The following is a 21,309-nucleotide window of genomic DNA, read 5'->3' as shown; positions in this document are numbered from 1 at the left end:
GCCCGATGTCTTAACTATCATCAGGTCAGAATCCTACTAAAGGAAGAAATATTCTGATGCCAGTGTCATTGCTTCCAAAAAACGGCTAGGTGTCGGATAGCAGCCCCTTTCATTCGGAGTTTTTCTGTTTGATTAATTTGTCCCATCGAGATCTGGTACACGTATCAGGAGCTCGCCACCACTCTTCTAGGTTTACGGACAACGTTGGTTTCTTGTCGTCATTCAACATGGCACAGAGTCGACACCAAAACTTGGTGTTGAGGAAACTTCCCGTACCCTTCCATTTAAAGTATTCATTATATAAATCGTCATTTTGGTCTAATTTCTGTAAATATATGGCAAGTTCTTCCGCTGATTTGAAGTCTTCCACGTGAATAAAACTGTTCCTCGGTGCCAATTTTTCATATTCTTCCCTCCTGGCTCCCATTACAATTGGTATTACATCATGCCTTTAAATAGAAAACGTATACTGATTACATGTACAGGGTATAGGTGAAATTGTTTAATAATATTTTTACTATACATAAACTGTAGTCTTATCCAACTCTATAACTTTACTGACGCACACGAAGTATGAAATATTGCTTGAACTTCAAGCTTCTCGAAAGGACCGAAACCATGGATTGTCTTCGATTGTTTGTCAATGCTTTGGCAAAATCGGCCCCTTACTCTTATATCTACATCAATTTGGTTCTTAAAGATTCGCGCCTCTATGATGCCGATTTCCAGGCAGCCGTTTTGTCGATTGTTGTGATAGCAATTCAAGATGTTTCCGGACTAATCAGGTTTTCTGACGCTGTTCCTGAATTCCCCTACCACGATAATGATCGTCTGCGAATCCCTTCAAATTATTCAAACCCCCAACCTTATTTTGATCTATCATCACAAAACAACTTTCACAGGGAATCGGAAGGTGTATGCAAATAGTCATTTATGATACATTTAAAATTGCTTCCTTAAATTGTTACTAGGTTTAAATTCTCCAGAAACAAAGAATATTGATATATCTGATCAAGTTATATCGGCTAGTAAATCGTGTGAAGATCTTTCAACATAATTTTGTGAATTGAAAATAGCAGAAGTAACTTAATATAAATATATGACTTACTGCAGCGCGTTTACAAAGAATTTTTCAGTGATATAATCTTTACAATTAGCATTCTCGAATGCCAAGTAAAATTTATAATCCTTATTGAGCTTTTTAGAGCATTTATCAGAGTTTCTTGGACACTTATGCGGTCCACAGAACCCATATATATCAACAGATATATTCTTCTGCAAGTCATACACGTAGTATAAACGTTCGTTATTACCAGCACAATTCGAAACAAAAATGGCAGCCATCTTGGATTTTCCTGTTGCATAGTTTCGAGAAAGTTCTTTTGTGTTTGATACCGATTCGTTAAAATGATAGACCCATTTTTCGTAAGGAGCAACTATCGTGGAGTCACTCCGGTAAGTGGCAGTCCAGTTAATATAGTCTTTAAATGACGAATAGTCCAAGGTTGCCATTGGACTTTCCAAAGCAAAGAACAACCAAACTATATGAGGTTTTCTATATGTCTGCAAGTAGTATTCCATGTTCGGTAACATCTGACCAAAAAGTACAGCATCCACCTCGCTCTTGTCGCCATTCATTTGAAGAATATTACAATTCTGAACACGACATTTGTGATCCTTGAATGTCTGATCACCATATTGTACTCCCCAGCTAGAAATACCACCATCCAACAATATCCCTTTCTGCTTTCCCAATTTCCCATCTTTTATTTTAGGAATGAATGCCATTTGCTCCAGAATTCTGTCCTTCCCAGATTTTGTGTTCCAGATTCCAACATGTCCTTCGTTTTTCACTCTGATTCCTGCTTTTGAAAGGATATTCACACCGCCATATTGTAATCCAAGATGGCGATCTGACGTTTCACTTTTGACACTTATTGTGGATACTTTTGATTCTCTAAGATGAGTAGCATTCAGCTTTTCTATTTTGTGAACTTTCAGACTTTGCTTTATCCCTTTTAATTTATTATATAATTTAGATATTTTCTTCACAGTTTGTATTGAAAAACGTTTACGCGCATGTACCACTTCCGGTTTACGCACAGTCGTTTGTCTCCCCTTATGATGCTTGGGATTAACAAAGATTCTTGTAGGCACTGTAGTGACGACATTCTTCTTCAGAATACAATGGTCTCCAACACACGGCTTCTTGAAAACTAGAGGTCCTTTGGGGACGCGTTTCTCGATCGAATTCACTCCTTCAGACCTCTCCTTAGTTCTCAGGGTCCCCGGTAGCCAATGGAGACTCAACGAAATGCAAATAAAGGCAATTACTAGGATCAAAAACTTCACATATAAGGACATCATTGTCAACCATAATTAAAACTATGATATACTTTCTATATATCGATGAGTATTTTGACAACGTGTAAGTCTATACATATTAAATTGTGATAATATTATTTGAACTTTAATCGCCAAAATGAGGACACTTCTAAGATAACGAAATTGTCTTCAAACTCACGTGGTATCTTGAGATAGTGTGAAGGGTGCAATAATAGGGCTGTATTTATTTCAATATTTGGGCTAAAACTCACAATCTCTATGAAGGCTGTGGTAGTTTTTTCTAATTCTGATACCTTACCTAACCAAGCTATGTCAAAGACTAGATATACAAGAATAGTTCTCGTCTAACAAATCTAAGTGACTACAACAAAAAAATCAATTGCAGAGGTTAGATAAGAACCAGCAATCTAGTTTATTAGATAGACTAGGGTCTATTTCTGTTGATTTGATAAGAATTTTGGTTCTTTGCATAATTATGTAGTATCTTTCATTATCGAATATAGAGTTGAGCAGTCGGAAGAAACGATACAGAACCACAGAATTGCTGCACCAATCTTGCTGATGTTCGTTTCCAAATCTCTGAAGGTCATGGGTTAAAATCTACAACCCTTGTCCAAACGGTAAATGATTCATAGATACGATCGGCCATCACCGTGTGACGTGTAACGTTGAAGTCCTTCTCGGACGCGGGTCACCATTAAGGCTCTCTCTGTCATGCTTGAATTCTTTATAGTGGAGAACATCCCATAAAGTGGAGACCATGATGCTGTTGTAGGTAGTTGTTGACTGTCTTATAGCCAGTTTTTATTTTTATTTCTGATGATTTCAATCGGTATGTACAAGATGGTCTGGTATAAAGACAATAATAACACTACCCCATACAGTCTGTTACTGTTCTTATGTATGTTTCATAAACTATACGAGTCCATCTCAATGAATCGAACTGTTTCTCAATCAATTGCACCAGTGGTGAATCTTTTTCAGAGGATTTTGTGCATTCTCCAAAAGAATCCTAGTTCAATTGCATGTGAATTGTCTCCCACAACCTTGGAAATTTTAAACTATTACATGTACAGTGAAGAACTATTGACCCATGACATTCAAGAATATTGTGACTTAGTTCTTTGTATCACATACTCCTCGAAAAACTCGAAATGCTTCCGATCGATCTCACTCAAGTGCGTAATCTCGGAAAGATCATCGCCATGAGATTAGAGATAACTTAGTCACATTAATTTGGTCACAAAGAAATATAATTCAATATGACAAACTATGATCAAGTTACCAACGCAAAGATCTTATGTGATACAAGCAAATTTCGGCGGGGTTTACGTCATAAAACACTTAGTTTTAGTGATCCACAGACGTCTGATCGAAAATCAGTGTCCCCGATACGCATACAAAATTTAGAAATCCTCTTTAATATCCGAATAAGCGACAAAATCATTGTGACCAAAAATCAGACAACCATAATACCAAATTACTCTAACTGTGACATATAATATGTGGATTCCCCTAAAGGGGTGTCGAGTTGACAAACTCAGTCACAAAGTGGCATCAGGTGTAGGCTACTTGTCTCGCTTGCGATGTCTGCAATAGCTTTTTTAGTGGAGCTAAAATTTTTCGGACTAATTAACAAGGCTATAGCCTGAAGAATGACTTTGGGAAGACTCTTGCCCACCAGCAGAGTCATCGAAATTTGTGTAAATTATCTTTAACTATCATTGAGTGTGGTATTTCATGTTCTCAATGATAACGGGAACAATAAACGATACAGTATATAAATGTATTATTTGGGGGTAATTAGTCTACTATCATTTAAACAGAATGTCATGAGTAATGATAATTGCTCTATTCATAATTTCTGTTATTGCTGTATCAAGGTATACATTCATCGTAGGTATTTTATTTCTGAGGCACAATTCAGGTCACTCTGAATCAATGAAACCTATTGATGTTGTGATTGTCACCACTCCAGCAGGACAATTAGAAATGTAGAAATCTAAGATTCGCGCAACTTTTGAGAGATATTTTCGACCTAGCCTGCAAAGGTAATTTGATCCTCTATTCTTATTTTGCGCGCGTTTCGAATTTCCCCAATTTGATTTCCTATAGCCACTTTATCAGAAGTGATTATTGCTTATTCCAATAATTACTTCAAAGTTTCCAGTTTTGGCGAAATTCTCTCCATTCTAGTTTTTTTTTAAATAACCTAGTCTGAATGATTTTAAGGGAGTACATCACTTGAAAAGACGTTTCATACAGTTATTGGTTATAAATATGTCAGTTATAACAGTTACTGTTCAGTGAGTTATATTGATACAGGAAGTTATATCAAGATGAGTTTGATTATATTGGTTATATCACTCTGTTGTGGTAAGCATTCCATGTTTTTTGAAACAAAAAACACTGACGTTTCAGTACATAGCAGGGAGCTAGAAACTCACACCACAACAGGCATCAGATGAAGCATTAGAAACATCTTCAAATCATTATTAGAACCTGGCAATATTATCAGAAAAACAATGACTGCATCATCAGTAGAACACTGACTGCATCATCAGTAGAAAACTCGCAGCATTATCAGAGGAACAATGACTGCATCATCAGTAAAACACTGACTGCAGCATCAGTGTATCATTGACTGCATCATCAGCAGAAAACCGGCAGCATTTTCAGAAGAACACTGACTGCATCATCAGTTGAACATTGACTGCAACATTAGTAGATAACTGGCAGCATTATCAGTAGAACAATGACTGCATCATCAGTAGAACATTGACAGCACCATCAGGATAAAACTGGCAGCATTATCAGTGGAACACTGGCAGCATCATCAGTAGAACATTGACTGTACTGAGAGATTCACTATTAACATAGATAACATTAGGAATAGAAGTCAGTAGACATATCATGAGAAGAACATTATAACTAAAAACTGGTTCAGCTGTTTTTATAGAGTGTATTAAATATCGCCAAAGGAATCAGCATTTTCAGTAGAACTCAGAAGAAAAATATCGAGAAGAAGCAGTAGAAAATTTAGCTTAAGCATTATAATCTTTTTATTTTTTTAGATTGCCAGTAATTCAGTTGTATCAATTGTGTTTTATTGCAGGGTTATGTGTTGTCAACTCAGCAAAGTGTCCAAACAATCCACTTGAAAAGATTACTGAATTTGGTGAACTATCTAGACAACTCGGACAAAGACCAGTTTCTGGGATACAACCATTATGTGGGCAAGTAGATTTTTAATTTTCTATATTATATGTTCTTTGGTGTTTAGAAAAAGTGTGCCGGATACATGACGTTCTGCTACAGGATTCATGTCAAATGTTGAACATGAGTTGGAATTCAATCGTGGTTTCCTCTAAGGAAGATATAATAATCATTGCTTGTTAAAAATATCTGCACCGGTTACCCTTAATTTCATAGCATAGATTTGGACCATTCCAATTTACAATCAGACAATCAGCTTAACTATGACGCCACCATCGCAAACGTCGATATCAATAGCAACTTTTGCGATAGTGAAGTCATAGAACTCTTTCGAAATTTAAAAGAGTCACAGAAATCTGACTGAAAATTGGAATTAAGATGTGATATTGGTTTAAAGTGATCATTTTTACTTGTACCGATTACATGATGAATGTATTATTTATAAACTAGGGAAACAAATCTCTGATATTGAACCGGATCAATGGATAGACTTTTCATACTCCTGACTTTTTTTTACATGTTACAGGAAGATGTATAGAAGTTTAAATATTGTTATTGATATTATGAAGTATTGTGACGAACATAAGAATTCTAAATACAGAAAGATTCAACAACAAATGTTCTCAATTCTATACCCTGTTTGCCCACCAGTTGGTATGTATCATCTTGTTCTTACCTAAGAGTGATTTTTTACCTGGTTTATATGCATGTAATGTAGGTCAGACCAGAGGGGATAATATGGAAATTTAGTTGAGTTGTTCGTAGAGCTCGGTAAAGATTCGTTCTTAGTCGGTATTTGTATAGAGTAAGCTGAAGTCGTGGTCTTGGTACAATGGCGTCAGTGAGCATAGCCGGTATGCATATCTTCATTAACCAAAATAGGAGAAAAAAAGTAGAACGCAAAATGTACTTATATATAGCAGTTATACAAATAGATTTTCTATCGTTACCTTCTTCTTTACATCGTCTTCAGCACAATACTTCCAAGCAAGTCTTGACTTTACAAGTCTTGTACACATGATCTGCAAGATTCCTTTTATAAGTATCAGATTTAAGGCTCAGAATTAGCGTACCAAGCGCTGTGGTTACATGATCGAATGTTACCTTTGATCACATACAAAACGACTAATCTTGCAGGATTAGAAGAAGATGCTGATGCGTTGATGGATAAGACAGGTGGTGATTGTACAGCATTAAAAGGAGAATGTGCTAGACTAGCTAGTCAAACTTTAGATGATGGTGATGCAGGACGAGGTGAAGTGTGCAGGTTTGTTTTACTAAAGGCAATTTGAATTCCTCTTAAGATATTTTTGGGAACCGAAGACACAAAAAGCTTCTGCAATTGGACACTGGTACATGTATATGCCTGGAGGGGTGACATAGATTTTTAGTTATATTTATAATACAGTGATTTAGCGAGAACTAGGCTGGTTCGTCCAAAAATGTGCCGACTCCTATCAATGAAATGAAATACATTTTAATGCCTCAAACATGTCTAAGACCAGCAGTAAGTCATGGCTTCTATGGAAGGATGAGCTCTAGGACGAGGAAACTATGGCCAATGGCTATATTATTTTCAGATTGAAATATTCCAAATGACTAAATATAGAATTAAGGTGACGCCCACAACACGCCTTTGTAAATATCACTAATAGTTATGTAAATATTGGAAGTTAATTGGTACAACTATATTATATTAGTAATCATATGAAATTTGATGATGATTTCTACTAATTATTAATAAGACTAATTGTGTGTGATATTTAACAGTTTATATCTAATAGCTTAACATTGACATTGGTAGTTATATTGGAGCTTTGAACTTATCATAAGTTGGTCAGTACTAGAACTCCGGTTTAATTAAGTTGAATATTCATTATTTTCCGATCACTTTTGCAGAATGGTGACCAAAGGTGTCAAGTTTTTTGTGGGCGAAACTTTGTTGAATTGTTTGTAATTAATCGCGACGGTATTGAAAAATATCATTCATGCTAAGTCAATAACCTTAAATTTGAACGTTAAAATTCATTCTGGAAACAGCAGTTGGGAATTAAAATTAGATGAACCTATACCTTTAACCTTTTTGATGTTTATTCTAGATCACACAAACCAACAGTAGAGTGTTCATTGGTTTACGCCAAAGAATGCCTGGATTCTGAAACTAAATTATACAACTCAGCTTTCGCCTCCTATCTTAGATATTACGTTAGCTATTGTAAGTATGCAAATGATTATACATTATGCTTGCATGCTTGTAAAGGCTTATACAGGCTGTGTCTTCATCATGTATTAAAGCTCTCAGCCATACCCCCAAAATGTATCATGAGCAACGAAAGTTGAAGGGAACTTACACCATGAAAGTTTTCTGTGCTCAGAATGATGCATGTGTAGTGCTAATTTTCTGAAATAAGGTGTGTCTGTCATCCCTAAAATGACCATCAAACAGCCAACAAGATAGTCCGTAGCACAGAGCAGTAACGTTAAGTCATAACAAATACTGTGACGTTTAAAAAGCAGCTTTCTACATTGGGTCTATTTGCTTGCAGATTTGTGTGGAATTGATCTGGTGGTATCTCATGATTTTCATCTCTATAGAAGTATTGGGTGTGGCCTCGCTGACCATACTTCTCGTTTGAGGAGTCCACTGCTATCTCCCATCTTTGTCTTGCTTTGGATGCGATTTTTGGTTAACAAAATTATTTTGTTTGTATGGATTTTTATTATATTACTTGTTACTGAATATTTGAATCTGTTACACAGGTCGAAAAACTCAGAAACCAGGCGGTGTCACTCAACCACAATCACCTCCAACAAATCAATCTCAGATACGATGTGCCAGATTGGGCAAGAAATGTTCCAAAATTGCGCAGAAAGCTAACGTTAAAAATTGTTCGTAAGTATCAGGATATTACAAAAAATAGAATTAGTCAAAATGCACTGGGGTTAAGGTCGACGCTAGAAAGTAGAACACAAATTAAATGGGTCTTTTTCAGTCGCCAATGTGCCCAGGTGAATATAAATTCAGCGATTGGTCTGGTCCTTTAAACAGTCGTTTAAAAACCAACTCTTCCAGTTCTTCCAATCACAAGATCATCCTTGACACTCTACACTTTGCTATGCAATTTAGCTCAAACAGTGATAGTTGGATGAGATGAGATTATTGTTCTTAATATGCAAATAAATAAGCTCACAACTGTATTCCAACAAAGTCATAAAGTCTTAGTGATCACAAAGTAGACCACTTTATTTTCTGTGTTCAAAACGAACATGTCCTTAATTTTATTTATCCCCTCATAAATATATATTTTGAAACTAGATATGCTAGTATTATCTGACCTTAATCAAATTGGTGTAATACATACCTTAATTGTTCCAGAATCATGAAGAAATCATATCGATGTCTGGATAAATATGTAAAAGCTTGTAAATGGATGCTCTCCCCTTATACACTTAATGCTATCCAGACGTCTCGTTCACATCTGTATAACCAATGTAAGTAGGGTCCTACCTCAAATTATCAATTAAAGCTATAATTTTGTTTTTACATAATGGCGTAGGCACTGAATATTTCCGATATATCATCCACTATTATGATATCTTTTTTTTGAACGCCGATTGAATGATACTGAGGCGAAATTATGAGTATCAGATGAGAGATGAAATTTGTCAGAAACGTTCGAAATAATTATTTAGAAATGGAAATTAAAGAGGGTACGAGCCGATGGCATTCACAGACGATAAAAGTCGACACCAATTGACCAATTTGTGCACCGTAACCCTCAAATGCCTCAAGTATGTTTGTCATCAGCATTGTGATATAGTCGCATCCTATTTTGACATGCACCACACTAACGTGTGGTGTACCACAAAGTGAAAAAAATGACCTGAATGTCATATGTGGGGTTGAGTCATGTATAGTATTTTAGGTTCTCTTGGAGCAGATATGATGATGGGTGATGAAAACAGACAAGCGTCAGGTAAGCTGGGATTTCTATCTAAAGATAGTTGTGACAAATTCGAATTTCAATATTCATGAATGAGCGAATTATAACTTAACATATTGTCAAAACGTTTTTAGTATGTTTCCATTCATCCATGTTAACACTCTGGGTGATAAATGGCATTGTTGACATCCTAACAATTTTGTTCGCATCAAATTCTACAAACTTTTTACTATTAAAAACAATATTCTTGACATCTAACGTGGGCGTATTTTATATTTTTTGGCAAGCTATCTTTATATGTTTGACATGAATTTTTTAAAGAATATTTTTTTAATTTCCATTCTCGAAACCTTTTTAAAAAAATGTGTTTGTTGGTCGATAATAATTGTCACTTTGAAGACATTTGGTTAGCACAGGATTGTAAAGATGTAACGTATCATATTGTCATAACAATAGTATGTCGAATTGCCACCAGATGTTTCTATAATTTATAATACTAGGTTTTGTTATACCTTCCTCTTTAGTTGTAATATTTGAGCAGCTATTACGGATGTGGCGCCATGCTTACCTTTTTAGACACCTGGTGCCACTTTTCAGAATGATATATATCATCAGCTGTTACCAATGTGGCCAATTGCTTGCTTTGAATTTCAGATTTCGTTTCGTTAGTATTTGGTATTTTTCATTGGTTATAATGTTAGCTGTATTTTTCAGAATTATCTAAAGTTAAATGTAATTTGAAGGTAAAACACTGTTCAGATATGATAATAGATGCAAATTCCAACCAAAATGAAAATTGCAGGTATATACTACAATTCATATCATATATTTCTTCCAGGTGTCGGTACTGTTCGTTCTGTTATTATCATAAGTGCTGACTAAGGGTAACATTGATACCGAAAGAAATTTCACCATTACTCCGAGAGTCAGCCTCGATGTCGGCTTTGAAACCCCAATCTCCATTATGGGGATAATGTTTATAATTCCGAATTCTCAAATTCACTGGTGGAGCCTACCAGTCCATCTTCGAGAGGCATAAACAATGCCTATAAACTAGCAATGGTCACAAAAACAGGCGTCATTCCAATTACAAGAGAACCCGGTGTGACAGTTATCGCTTTTCCTTAAACAACTGTGATTTTGTGGATTTGCTAAATGATGACAATCGACCCTCCAAATGACAGTAGGTATGACTGCAGCAGCAAACCACCGACTACTCTCGTCTAATATAATGTTTGCATTACTGTGAATTGTAGAAATGCTAAAGAAATAAAGGAGTGTTTACGAGGTGTCATTAATAGATGTTCCAATACACTGGACCTACAGTTGATTAGTAATTTGAAGACTACACAGAAAGCCTATCAGAGCTGTAAGTATGTACCCTGAAAGCAAAAGACACAACTTGTAAATCACTTACTGATTTAGCCAATTTTCAGCTTTCCGTATTACTTTTGAAATGAAAGCCAGTTTGTCTTCAATTTGATAAAAATGTACTAGTGAAAGAGGCGATAAACTACTGTAGGTTCTAAAGATGCATTACAGCCATTACAAATACTAGATATCAATCTGAAATCGCCCAAGTTCTTATAGCAACAGTAAATATCATCCATGGATAATATCAGCAATGCTGTCGTTCTCTTTATCTTTATCAGCAATGTTCTCGTTATCTTTATCAGCAATGTTCTCGTTATCTTTATCAGCAATGTTCTCGTTATCTTTATCAGCAATGTTCTTGTTATCTTTATCAGCAATGTTCTCGTTATCTTTATCAGCAATGTTCTTGTTATCTTTATCAGCAATATTCTCGTTATCTTTATCAGCAATGTTCTTGTTATCTTTATCAGCAATATTCTCGTTATCTTTATTAGCAATGTTCTTGTTATCTTTATCAGCAATGTTCTTGTTATCTTTATCAGCAATGTTCTTGTTATCTTTATCAGCAATGTTATCTTTATCAGCAATGTTCTCGTTATCTTTATAAGCAATATCAGCAATGTTCTCGTTATCTTTATCAGCAATGTTCTCGTTTTCTTTATTAGCAATGTTCTCGTTATCTTTATCAGCAATGTTCTCGTTTTCTTTATCAGCAATGTTCTCGTTATCTTTATCAGCAATGTTCTCGTTTTCTTTATCAGCAATGTTCTCGTTATCTTTATCAGCAATGTTCTTGTTATCTTTATCAGCAATGTTCTTGTAATCTTTATTAGCAATGTTCTCGTTATCTTTATCCCTATCGTTATCTTTATCAGCAATGTTCTTGTTATCTTTATCAGCAATGTTCTTGTTATCTTTATCAGCAATGTTCTTGTTATCTTTATTAGCAATGTTCTCGTTATCTTTATCAGCAATCTTCTCGTTCCAGGTCTGTCCAACCCTTGTCCCAACCCAGTCAGAGATTATGAACATTGTGAAGATTTAATGAATGGTATTAGTCCAGATGGACTTTGCAAGTAAGTCCTTATATATTGTACTCGAAATTACTAACGAAATGCACCACATTTGGTACATAGCAACCAACTTCAGCAAGTGAATATATGAAAAGGGATGATGTTTAAGAGTTTCAACATCAAACGTTATTGTTTATCACTTGTTTTTTCAGAAAAGGCTTCGAAGCTTTAAAATGTTATAAAGATTATATGGAAAGGTGTGAAAATCAGACGACGGACTACATGAAAGGTGGTGTGACTTCTTTCCGCAAGATGCTTATGGACAACGGGTGTATGCAAATGAGATAAAGGAATAAACTTCACCGAAGAGTAGACAGATGTTGTCGTCGATCCTGTCTGTCTGTCTGTGTGTCTGACCGCCCTTATACTGTCAACGTTCTTGAGAGTACATCACCCTTTTGTGAAGTGTTTTAAAATTATTGTATTTCCTTGGTATAAGTGCCATTTATATAGCAAAGTTTTCACTTGCTCTCATATGTATTGATGCATATTTTTACCGGCGTGATAGTTGTTTGAAAATACAAAAATCAAAAATGCTTTGTCAAGATTTCTCATAAAAAATTTGAAACATGAGGCTCAGATTTTGTACATAAATGTGAAGATCCCATACAGATCAGTACAAATCATGCCGAAATATCTTAGTTACATTCCGGCTAGTGACAGGGATTGAAGCTAATGAAGTTAAAAGAATACTACCTCTAAGAATGGGCACAAAATTCAAAGTCTCAAACTAGGTCAACAAGTGTATCTTTTTATTACATCAGTTGAACTTACCCGTTCTTATTACTAAAGAATAGAATCTCTATATAAGACAATATATCCATAAAACTAAATAATTATTGAAACACGCTTCTAAGCATGTTTCAAATTACTTACTTAGTTTTATGGATTTATTAGATTATAGAGGGATTCTGTTGTATAGTTATGAAACCAGGTAAGTCCACTGATAAACAAAGACCCATTTTAATCAAATTTAAAAATTTCAATTTTTTGGTCCTTCTAAGAGGTAGTATACCTTTAAATATCTAGATTTAATTGCAAGAATGTTGAAGTAAAATGATTTGAAGGCTATTTGATAAACGATTAGGAAATACGTTAGACAATGTTTTTGTAAAAGCAATCTACACTCAAATTTTCCTTTGGTTTTGATGAAATCTCAGTAAAGAAGATTTGAGATATGCCATTGAAAAACAATATTTTTGATTCTTATCTATATAACTGAAGTCGTGGGTGTATCTTCCCATCAGTTAACCTTCCTTGACAAGCTGTACGTTTATTGTATATTATCAGTTATAATGTAATACAACACTGTGAAATGTAATGGTGTTTTTTGCCGAGGTTTAACCTTTTTCCGGCTTAACATAATTTCAACATCATCACGAAATTCAAGTTCAATTATCCTGATGGTTCCGTCTCAACCACCTGCACATGGTTTTCTATAGAACTCTTATAATGGTGATCCCCCACTATCCAGGATGTTTTGGTTTGAATCGCAGGTGCTGGGGTCAAATTTAAGTATTTCACATCCGGGTTCAGTTTTACAAAAAATATCCAGATCAAACTTTATAGTGTTACATGACACAATAAAATATCAGACAATAGAATTTGGTTGGACAAGATTGTGGCAGTATAATTAACCATCAGGACATGAACAATTTTGTCTTTTTTCCTGATTGTTTAGATTCAATAATAAAGATCATTCACAAGACCACTCGTTCTGCACATTTTGAATTCTATAATACATAAGCCAGATCTGAATCATGTGCTCCCAATTGTAGAAATGTGTGTTCGCATTAATTCTGCATCCATTAAAGATCTCCATATCTAGGAACTGATGAAAATCATTGGCCATTATATCCTAGTTATGATCGTATAATGATATAACTATCTTTAGTCATAATAATGTTGACAATTTGTTCTCGGTGTTTCTCGGTGCTTGGACCAACAAGTCACAAGATTTGGTCGACAGATATTGTAGACAGCTCCCTTTTAAAGTATAGATGTGAAAATACAACATATATATATATATCAACAAAAATTTATTTATATTTCAATAAACATTATCATAACAGAACAAAAAAGGGCAGATAACTCTTTATAAGTAAGTGTGGATTGATAAGTGGCAGTGAATTCCAGCAACAGATTTGAGTATATTTACAAATCTTAAATAATATAAGTCATAACATAATTACTTATGGCAGCTCATAGCAGTTCGTTAGTCATGCCAAATGGGAACAAGAGTGAGCATTTTAATAGTTTTTGTTAAAAAAATAGTGTCAGTTGCCTGAAGAACACAGCATGATGCTCTGAGTAATCACATGATTCAGGCTCCATTTTCATATTTCTGTGAATGGTATTTATATAATAAACAATGTATAAAGTCACAAAATACAGGCGACAAAGCTGTAATTATCCTATCTTTATCACTTATCAGAATGAAAATCATACGTTCAGTTCCTATATGGATGAAACATCATACTGGGGGAGATGACGACAGTAAGACTCGACCAGATGTTGCAGATATTACACGTGATATATGCCAAAGGCCTCTACCTGGATTTCATTCTGAAAGTAATATGGATAGGCTAAATAGCCTATCAGCCTGTAAAGCAAATATTTTAAATGCTTTTCATATACATGTTTCTGAAATCGAGCTTTATCAAAAGGTAGCCTTCAGCAAATATCAGGACGACCACAACCGTTTCAGTTGCTTCAAAGAGCTGGACCCCCAGAATCACTACTAGTACAGCTTTCTCCTTATCTTTCTCCTTTTATATGAAAAGGCCAAATTTGACTACCCAATAAGTGCAAAATAAAAATAAAATCAAAGCGAAGTATTAAGTAACCATTATGAATGTGTTATCATTCAATCAATGAAGAAAAACATCATGTCATCATAACTTACTTAAAGTGGTATTTCACATTAGTAATCTACCTATCAAATCATAACGTGCAAATACTACTTGCTTAATAAAAGATCTCCCGACAGTTTGAAATAGACAAAAGAGTATGCTAATGCTGCTGTTCTGGTAAAATTGCGCACTGCATGGCGTTGCCCGTCTTCATTAGCCCACAAGGTGTAGAAATTGCAAATACTGTTACAGCGATAAACTTTTCGATCATTAACTAAACAATGTTTTAACGCATTTCTTGTCAAATTCAATTCCTACCCTATACTTTATAAACATTGAAATCTATCTGAAAATAACATATGAATCAAAATGAAGTGAAAAGATAACAGTTTACCAGTCCAAATAATATACTAGTTCAGTATAGTACTTCTAAAAACCACAGCGTCTTCAATTTATCAAGCAATTCATCTTACCAGAAGGAACGTTGAAATTTCACGTGTTCCAAAAGGGGGAAATTTTTATCTAGAAATAAACAGGAATTCAAATTCTTAGACCTTTTTAAAAATCCATGAAATCACGGAATATCACAATTATGTTGTCGCAGATGTCATTTAAAATAACTAAAGCAATTGTTAGATGCTGTTATCGTAAAATCAAGTCATTGCCGATGGAATCAACAAAACGTCTTTGAATCGCATGATCTGCTTTCTTTACTGGCATACCGTTTGGAACCGATCGTTTTAATAGACTATTTGCTATATTGTCTATGTATCTCTTATGTCCAAAGCCAAAATATCGCTGATAACCACTCCATGGTCTTGTTGTGCGTCCGTAACGTGATCTTCGACTGTAAATTGCTCGCCTTTGTCTTGGTGCGCTCTCTGCATCCCGTTTAAAAAGATCCCCAGCAACGTTGTCCAAGTGCCTTTTTTCAAATAGATCTCCAGCAATCGAATCTAAATGCCTTTTCTTGAAAAGATCACCGGCAATCGAGTCCATGTGCCTTTTCCTAAACAAATCGCCAGCGATGGAGTCCATGTGCCTTTTCTTGAACAAATCGCCAGAAATTGAGTCCATATGGTGTCGCTTTTCAAATAAATCGCCTGCGATAGAATCTAAGTGACGCTTGTATTGTACGGGACCATTCTGATCATTACGCTTCAGAATGAGGTCTCCGGAAATGGAGTCCATGTGCCGTTTGTTTTGGTAGTTATCTAACATTTGAATGTCCTTTTCATAATCACGTTTTATCAGAGAGTTAGCCAAATCGTCCATGGGCCTTTTGTTAATGTCATTACTATTCTGTTCCTCTTTTCTTTTGAACAGGTCACCAGCAATTGAGTCCATATGACTTTTCTTAAACAAATCACCAGCAATTGAATCCATGTGTCGTTTCTTAAACAAATCACCCGCTATTGAGTCCATGTGGTTTTTCTTAAACAAATCACCAGCAATTGAATCCATGTGGTTTTTCTTAAACAAATCACCAGCAATTGAATCCATGTGGTTTTTCTTAAACAAATCACCAGCAATTGAATCCATATGGTTTTTCTTAAACAAATCACCAGCTATTGAGTCCATATGGTTTTTCTTAAACAAATCACCAGCTATTGAGTCCATGTGGTTTTTCTTAAACAAATCACCAGCAATTGAATCCATGTGGTTTTTCTTAAACAAATCACCAGCAATTGAGTCCATATGGTTTTTCTTAAATAAATCACCAGCAATTGAGTCCATATGGTTTTTCTTAAACAAATCACCAGCAATTGAGTCCATATGATTTTTCTTAAATAAATCACCAGCAATTGAGTCCATATGGTTTTTCTTAAATATATCACCAGCCAGCGAATCCACATGTCGCTTTTTGAAAAGATCGCTTGCAATGGCGTCCATGTGGTGACGTTTGAATAAATCACCAGCAATGGAATCCATGGGACGTTTTTGAATGAGATCAGCCGCTTCAGCATCAAGGGGTCGTTTTATAACACCATTAGCCGTCGATTCCTTTATGTGTTTATCGCTTTTCTTAAATAGGTCACTTGTTATGGAGTCCATGTGTCGTTTCTGTTCATCGCGTTTAAATAGATCACTAGATATAGAGTCTAAATGTCGCTTGGCAGGAGTAGTTTTTACATCTCTAAATTTGCTGCTGGTTAATTTTATTATTTTACTTGCATCAAGACTGAAAAAAGATAAAACAAAATGTTAAAATTCATGTTTTTCTCGATGCCTACATAATGTACTGGATTGACGATATCTTATGGGTGGAGTCCGCGTCTGATTATTAAAAAGAGACTCGAGACCACCTAGAGGCTCACAAAACCTGAGAGCTATTGGATTTTGACATGAGTAGACTAAAAAGTCGCCGTTGCCATTAGATGATAGGCACTTTTTTCAGACAATAATTGGATCATGTCGTCCACCTCAACGTTAGAAATCTGCGAGCATCAAGTTATCAGCCGTGATGCATGAATATCGACTGCAAAGTAAAAATGCGCACCAGAAGACATGAGAAATGCTGTATTGTAACAGCGACACATGTATGAAAGTCAGACTCGAGTAATAAGCTGCCTTGTTAAAATAAAGCACATAAAGCGACAGTGACAAAGCTCTTGTAAAATCAGCTTATATTGTAATTATAAATTATTGATATTCACTACATTTAGCATTACAGTCAAACTAATGGACGTCTTGAAATTAAAACTATACAGTCTAATTTGTGAGCATTGTTGTCAATTGACATTCTACTAAAATCCAAACTTCGGACTTCCAGAACAATGTCAAGCCAATAACTCTAATACCTTGACTTGATTTGATTTGATTGTGTCGGCATCAGCGATTTGATTTGATTGTGTCGGCTAAGACTGATTTTCTGTCGAGAGCTCTGATTGGTTGTATTCGGTATCTTACATTCCTATCAAATCTTTGCATTAAGAACTTCTTTGAAATAAGAATAAGCTTTATGAAGTCAAGGTATTAGACGCAGCTCGTAATAGCTTTGGCATTGTGAAGATCCGAACGAGCATTTAAGACATATTCATAACGCCGTATTCCATTTCGTGTTTTACTACAATGAATCAAATACAGACCCTGAAAAATTGTCAGGTTTCTTAGAATTTATCTTTTATGCTTGAACAATTCAGAATTTCAAAAAAGCCACAAAAACGTAATTAAGAGCGAGACTTTGATGTATTCAAGTGCGTTTCTTCTAATCGCTTTATGTATGTTTTACGATCTTGTAATGTTAGTCTAATTAATTAAGTTTCCAGAATGATTCACCATATATACTGTCACGCAATCCCGATCGTAAAATGTAGAGTCCGAGCTAATTATGAAAGAATCTTCTTATTCGAACAATTCATTGGCGAAAGGTTTGGTTATGTGACACTGGTACGTGGCGTTTCTATGAGGAGTCGGGGCGTGTGTGTGCGTGTGGGGGGTTAGGGGTGCTAGCCCCTCAGAACAGATACTGGCCCGACTTTGCCCCCCCCCCCCCCATATCACTTCCTTGCCAGCGACTCCATTACCATTTAAAAAAAAAAATAATGATTTTGTCTAGTATTGTATAAGAGACATTTAAAGCTTTTACTTGAACTATTTGGATATATCTCATATTGTGGTCCAGGTAATGTAAATGGTTAAAAATAGACATTAATAGAAACAACATCTATCTCCACTTGCTAATATCTCAAGTTGAAATCATGTCGTTGGTTATTTTCGCACAAAAGAAACGAGCAAAATTATCAAGCGGTAAATGACTCTTTTGGTTCCAAGAATAAATGGTTATGTACAGAAGGTCTCACATTCTAATTTTTGCCTAACAAAATGAGAATACTGTAATATGATATGACAATCCGAAGGGATTAGCCAATCACATTCGAGGGATTTAATTCAGCAAGCAAATTGCATTTTAGATGGTACTAAATCAACAAAACGAACACTTGAGCTTTAATGAATTCTCTTATTAGAATTTCCCATTCTTAACCGTTGTGTAATTACAGCACTTGAAACTTGTCCGAACGCAGCATGATTTGAATTAATCGACAAGTAGAAACTGTTTATACAAATGGACTAGTTACGGAACTTGTAAACGAGATCGTTTGCTGTAATGGAGATGCATTTCCCATTAACGTATTTCCATTTTATTGAATTCATTGCTGGAATAACGACCAAATGTGTTTAACAGTTCTATAAATGATCATCACTTAATATGTATGGAATCCAAAAGGCAATCATGAAAATGCGGATGAATACCAAAAAAAAAATGAAAAAAAAAAACAAGAGGAATAAAGGCCTGTGTCCACATAAGCACTTTCATTTGGCCTGAAAATGACACAGCGTAATACGCCGCGTTGTACTATGTCCACGTGAACGAAGCCAGAGACACAATTGCTTTAGAAGAAGACAACATGGCAGACGTATCAGACAGTGACATTGAAGTCAAAGCACTTTATATCTACAATAAACTCATTTTGATTGATTCCATTGGCCAACGCCTAGCGGATGTTATAAGCGTATTACGCAGCTTCGGCAGCGTGGGGGGTTTATCGCGCCTGTGTGGACAAGGAACTATTGAAATGATATGTAAGATTTCTTGCGTTTTCACTCTCGGCTAACGCCTAACGGAGGTTATAAGCGTATTACACTCGGGAATGGCAGCGCGGGGAGTCTATTACAACACACCCGTGTGAACAAAGATACTACCCAAAGTTTCTCGCGTTTTCATTCCGAATACTACGTGGCCTGAAAGCGCCCTTGAAAACGCGTATATGGACACAGGCCTTAAAGGTTCCAAATATACATTTTGCGATCATTTTGTAATAAATTCGTCGACAATTTGATATTAATGTAATTATGCTTTAGGAAAAAGGAGGCCTAGGGGCACGTTCTTTTCATTTAGTTTGTCTACGTTTACAGTGGAACCCCTTCTAAATCGCATCTTAGGTAAACCGCCAGATCGTCGTTTTTGAAAAATCCAGATCGAATCACTATAGAATCTGTATTAGATATACCCCAAACATTCGGGTTTAAGAGATATAGCAATTACCGGACGCGTTAGTTGGTCACCCTTGCAGCTCTTAATACTGAAGTCTATATTCCGCAACTAATGTTGATGGGTTGATGCAATTAGATTCATCAGGAAAAGGAAAAGGAAACTACTGTGAGAGAGGTCGCAAGTAGTAATCTCATCCTTCAAATGTAACACGATCTTTAATTGTTAAAATTAGAAAATGATGTAGTCAGCAGAACTGGATTAATTCGTTTAAATGACGAGAATGGGCTTAGTATATCAAGGGTTAGACTTGTACAAAAATTTTATATGAAAATGATTTAGTACAAAATGTTTAAAATACCAACCTTGTGATTGTTACCGTTACTAAAACTACCAATATTAATGTCTTCATCGTGAAAATCTGAAAAATACAAGAAAACAAGTTCTGATAAGTTAATGGCTATGTATACAACTACAGAAATTGTCATCGTACATGTACGTATGCGTTGCAAGTAGTATGTAGTTACTTTACAGGGAATACTAAAAACTTCTAAAAGACAATATCACAAGAATATATTAATTCAGTGTTTGATAGCAACATCTGTTGTGATAGTGATTCTGATTGTTTCAGATTGTCCTCTTGTAAAAGATGCAGGTTGGAGGACCTTAATATGAGGAAAAAGTTCAGTCCGTGTCAGGTATCGTGTAAGATAGAATGAGCAAGATTATCTATCTGAACCAAAGTGTTAAATTTTATCGTTTCTTACGATGGGGGTTTCGATGCTCGATTTAGGTTCCCAAAATGACAGCATCTGAACGACATTGGTTCTGAGCCCATTTAAAATTCGATACGTCTCGAGTCTTACTCAAACAGATCATAAACAGAGACAATTGTAAATAATATTTCTTATAGTAATCGTCTTACTGTTCTGTCTTAAGTACAGATGAAGTTGTTTTACAAAGTACTTTTCAGTATAAGAGGATCTTCTATTCTGAAGCAAGACAATCGGCAAGGCTATTTCTGGACTATTATATTACGCAAGTGTCTATAAGCGGCTGATATTTTGGATAAAAAAGAGGAAAAATTTCACATCCAGGTATGAATCGAAGTATAAAAACGTGTAGTTTTACTTTTGCATTGGCTTGGAGATAGTTTTGATTCCTCTCCACTTTTGGTTACGAATAAAACTATTATTATTACCTTTTTGAACCAAAAGATTCCCTTTAAATTATCTATTAGACCCTAAGTGCATTGGAATTTTCAAACGAGTTTGAATTTTTTTATATTTAATTGTCAATATGGTTTCAAGGAGTAAACTTACTTCAAAATTGATTTTTACAAAAACAGGAAGCTCGCGTTTGTGTTACGTACATTTTAAAATGTTCGTATTGTACAATCTCTTGAAAGGCCTTATAGTACCCAGATTAGTGTTGCTTTAGGAAAGTACCGCATCTACAATGCCTTAACATCCCCTTTATTACTGCATCTAGTGCAACTGCTATCCAACGAC

General features: G+C 35.3%; 4 protein-coding genes across 4 annotated transcripts; 1 reads left to right on the top strand and 3 right to left on the bottom strand.

The window, feature by feature from the left end:
- Positions 1-109: 109 nt before the first annotated feature.
- On the bottom strand, positions 110-1,806 carry LOTGIDRAFT_129140 (hypothetical protein; the record flags this gene model as incomplete). Its single annotated transcript, XM_009064727.1, has 2 exons — positions 110-449; positions 1,109-1,806. Coding segments are annotated over 2 exons (1,038 nt in total), but the record flags the coding sequence as incomplete, so codon positions are not given.
- Positions 1,807-4,685: 2,879 nt separating this feature from the next.
- LOTGIDRAFT_167255 (hypothetical protein) lies at positions 4,686-10,388 on the top strand (the record flags this gene model as incomplete). Its single annotated transcript, XM_009064726.1, has 9 exons — positions 4,686-4,722; positions 5,462-5,586; positions 6,132-6,216; positions 6,700-6,829; positions 7,662-7,777; positions 8,323-8,455; positions 8,939-9,054; positions 9,489-9,539; positions 10,345-10,388. The coding sequence occupies 9 exons, from the start codon at positions 4,686-4,688 to the stop codon at positions 10,386-10,388; spliced, it is 837 nt and encodes a 278-aa protein (XP_009062974.1).
- A 720-nt stretch (positions 10,389-11,108) lies between these two features.
- Positions 11,109-11,912, bottom strand: LOTGIDRAFT_167254 (hypothetical protein; the record flags this gene model as incomplete). The annotated part of the gene is made up of 1 exon (XM_009064725.1): positions 11,109-11,912. The coding sequence occupies one exon, from the start codon at positions 11,910-11,912 to the stop codon at positions 11,109-11,111; it is 804 nt and encodes a 267-aa protein (XP_009062973.1).
- A 3,535-nt stretch (positions 11,913-15,447) lies between these two features.
- LOTGIDRAFT_167253 (hypothetical protein) lies at positions 15,448-20,210 on the bottom strand (the record flags this gene model as incomplete). Its single annotated transcript, XM_009064724.1, has 2 exons — positions 15,448-16,987; positions 20,164-20,210. The coding sequence occupies 2 exons, from the start codon at positions 20,208-20,210 to the stop codon at positions 15,448-15,450; spliced, it is 1,587 nt and encodes a 528-aa protein (XP_009062972.1).
- Positions 20,211-21,309: the final 1,099 nt, after the last annotated feature.

Source organism: Lottia gigantea, assembly GCF_000327385.1.
Source record: "Lottia gigantea unplaced genomic scaffold LOTGIsca_64, whole genome shotgun sequence".
Lineage (NCBI taxonomy): Eukaryota > Metazoa > Mollusca > Gastropoda > Lottiidae > Lottia > Lottia gigantea.
This window is presented reverse-complemented; position numbering and strand designations above follow the sequence as displayed.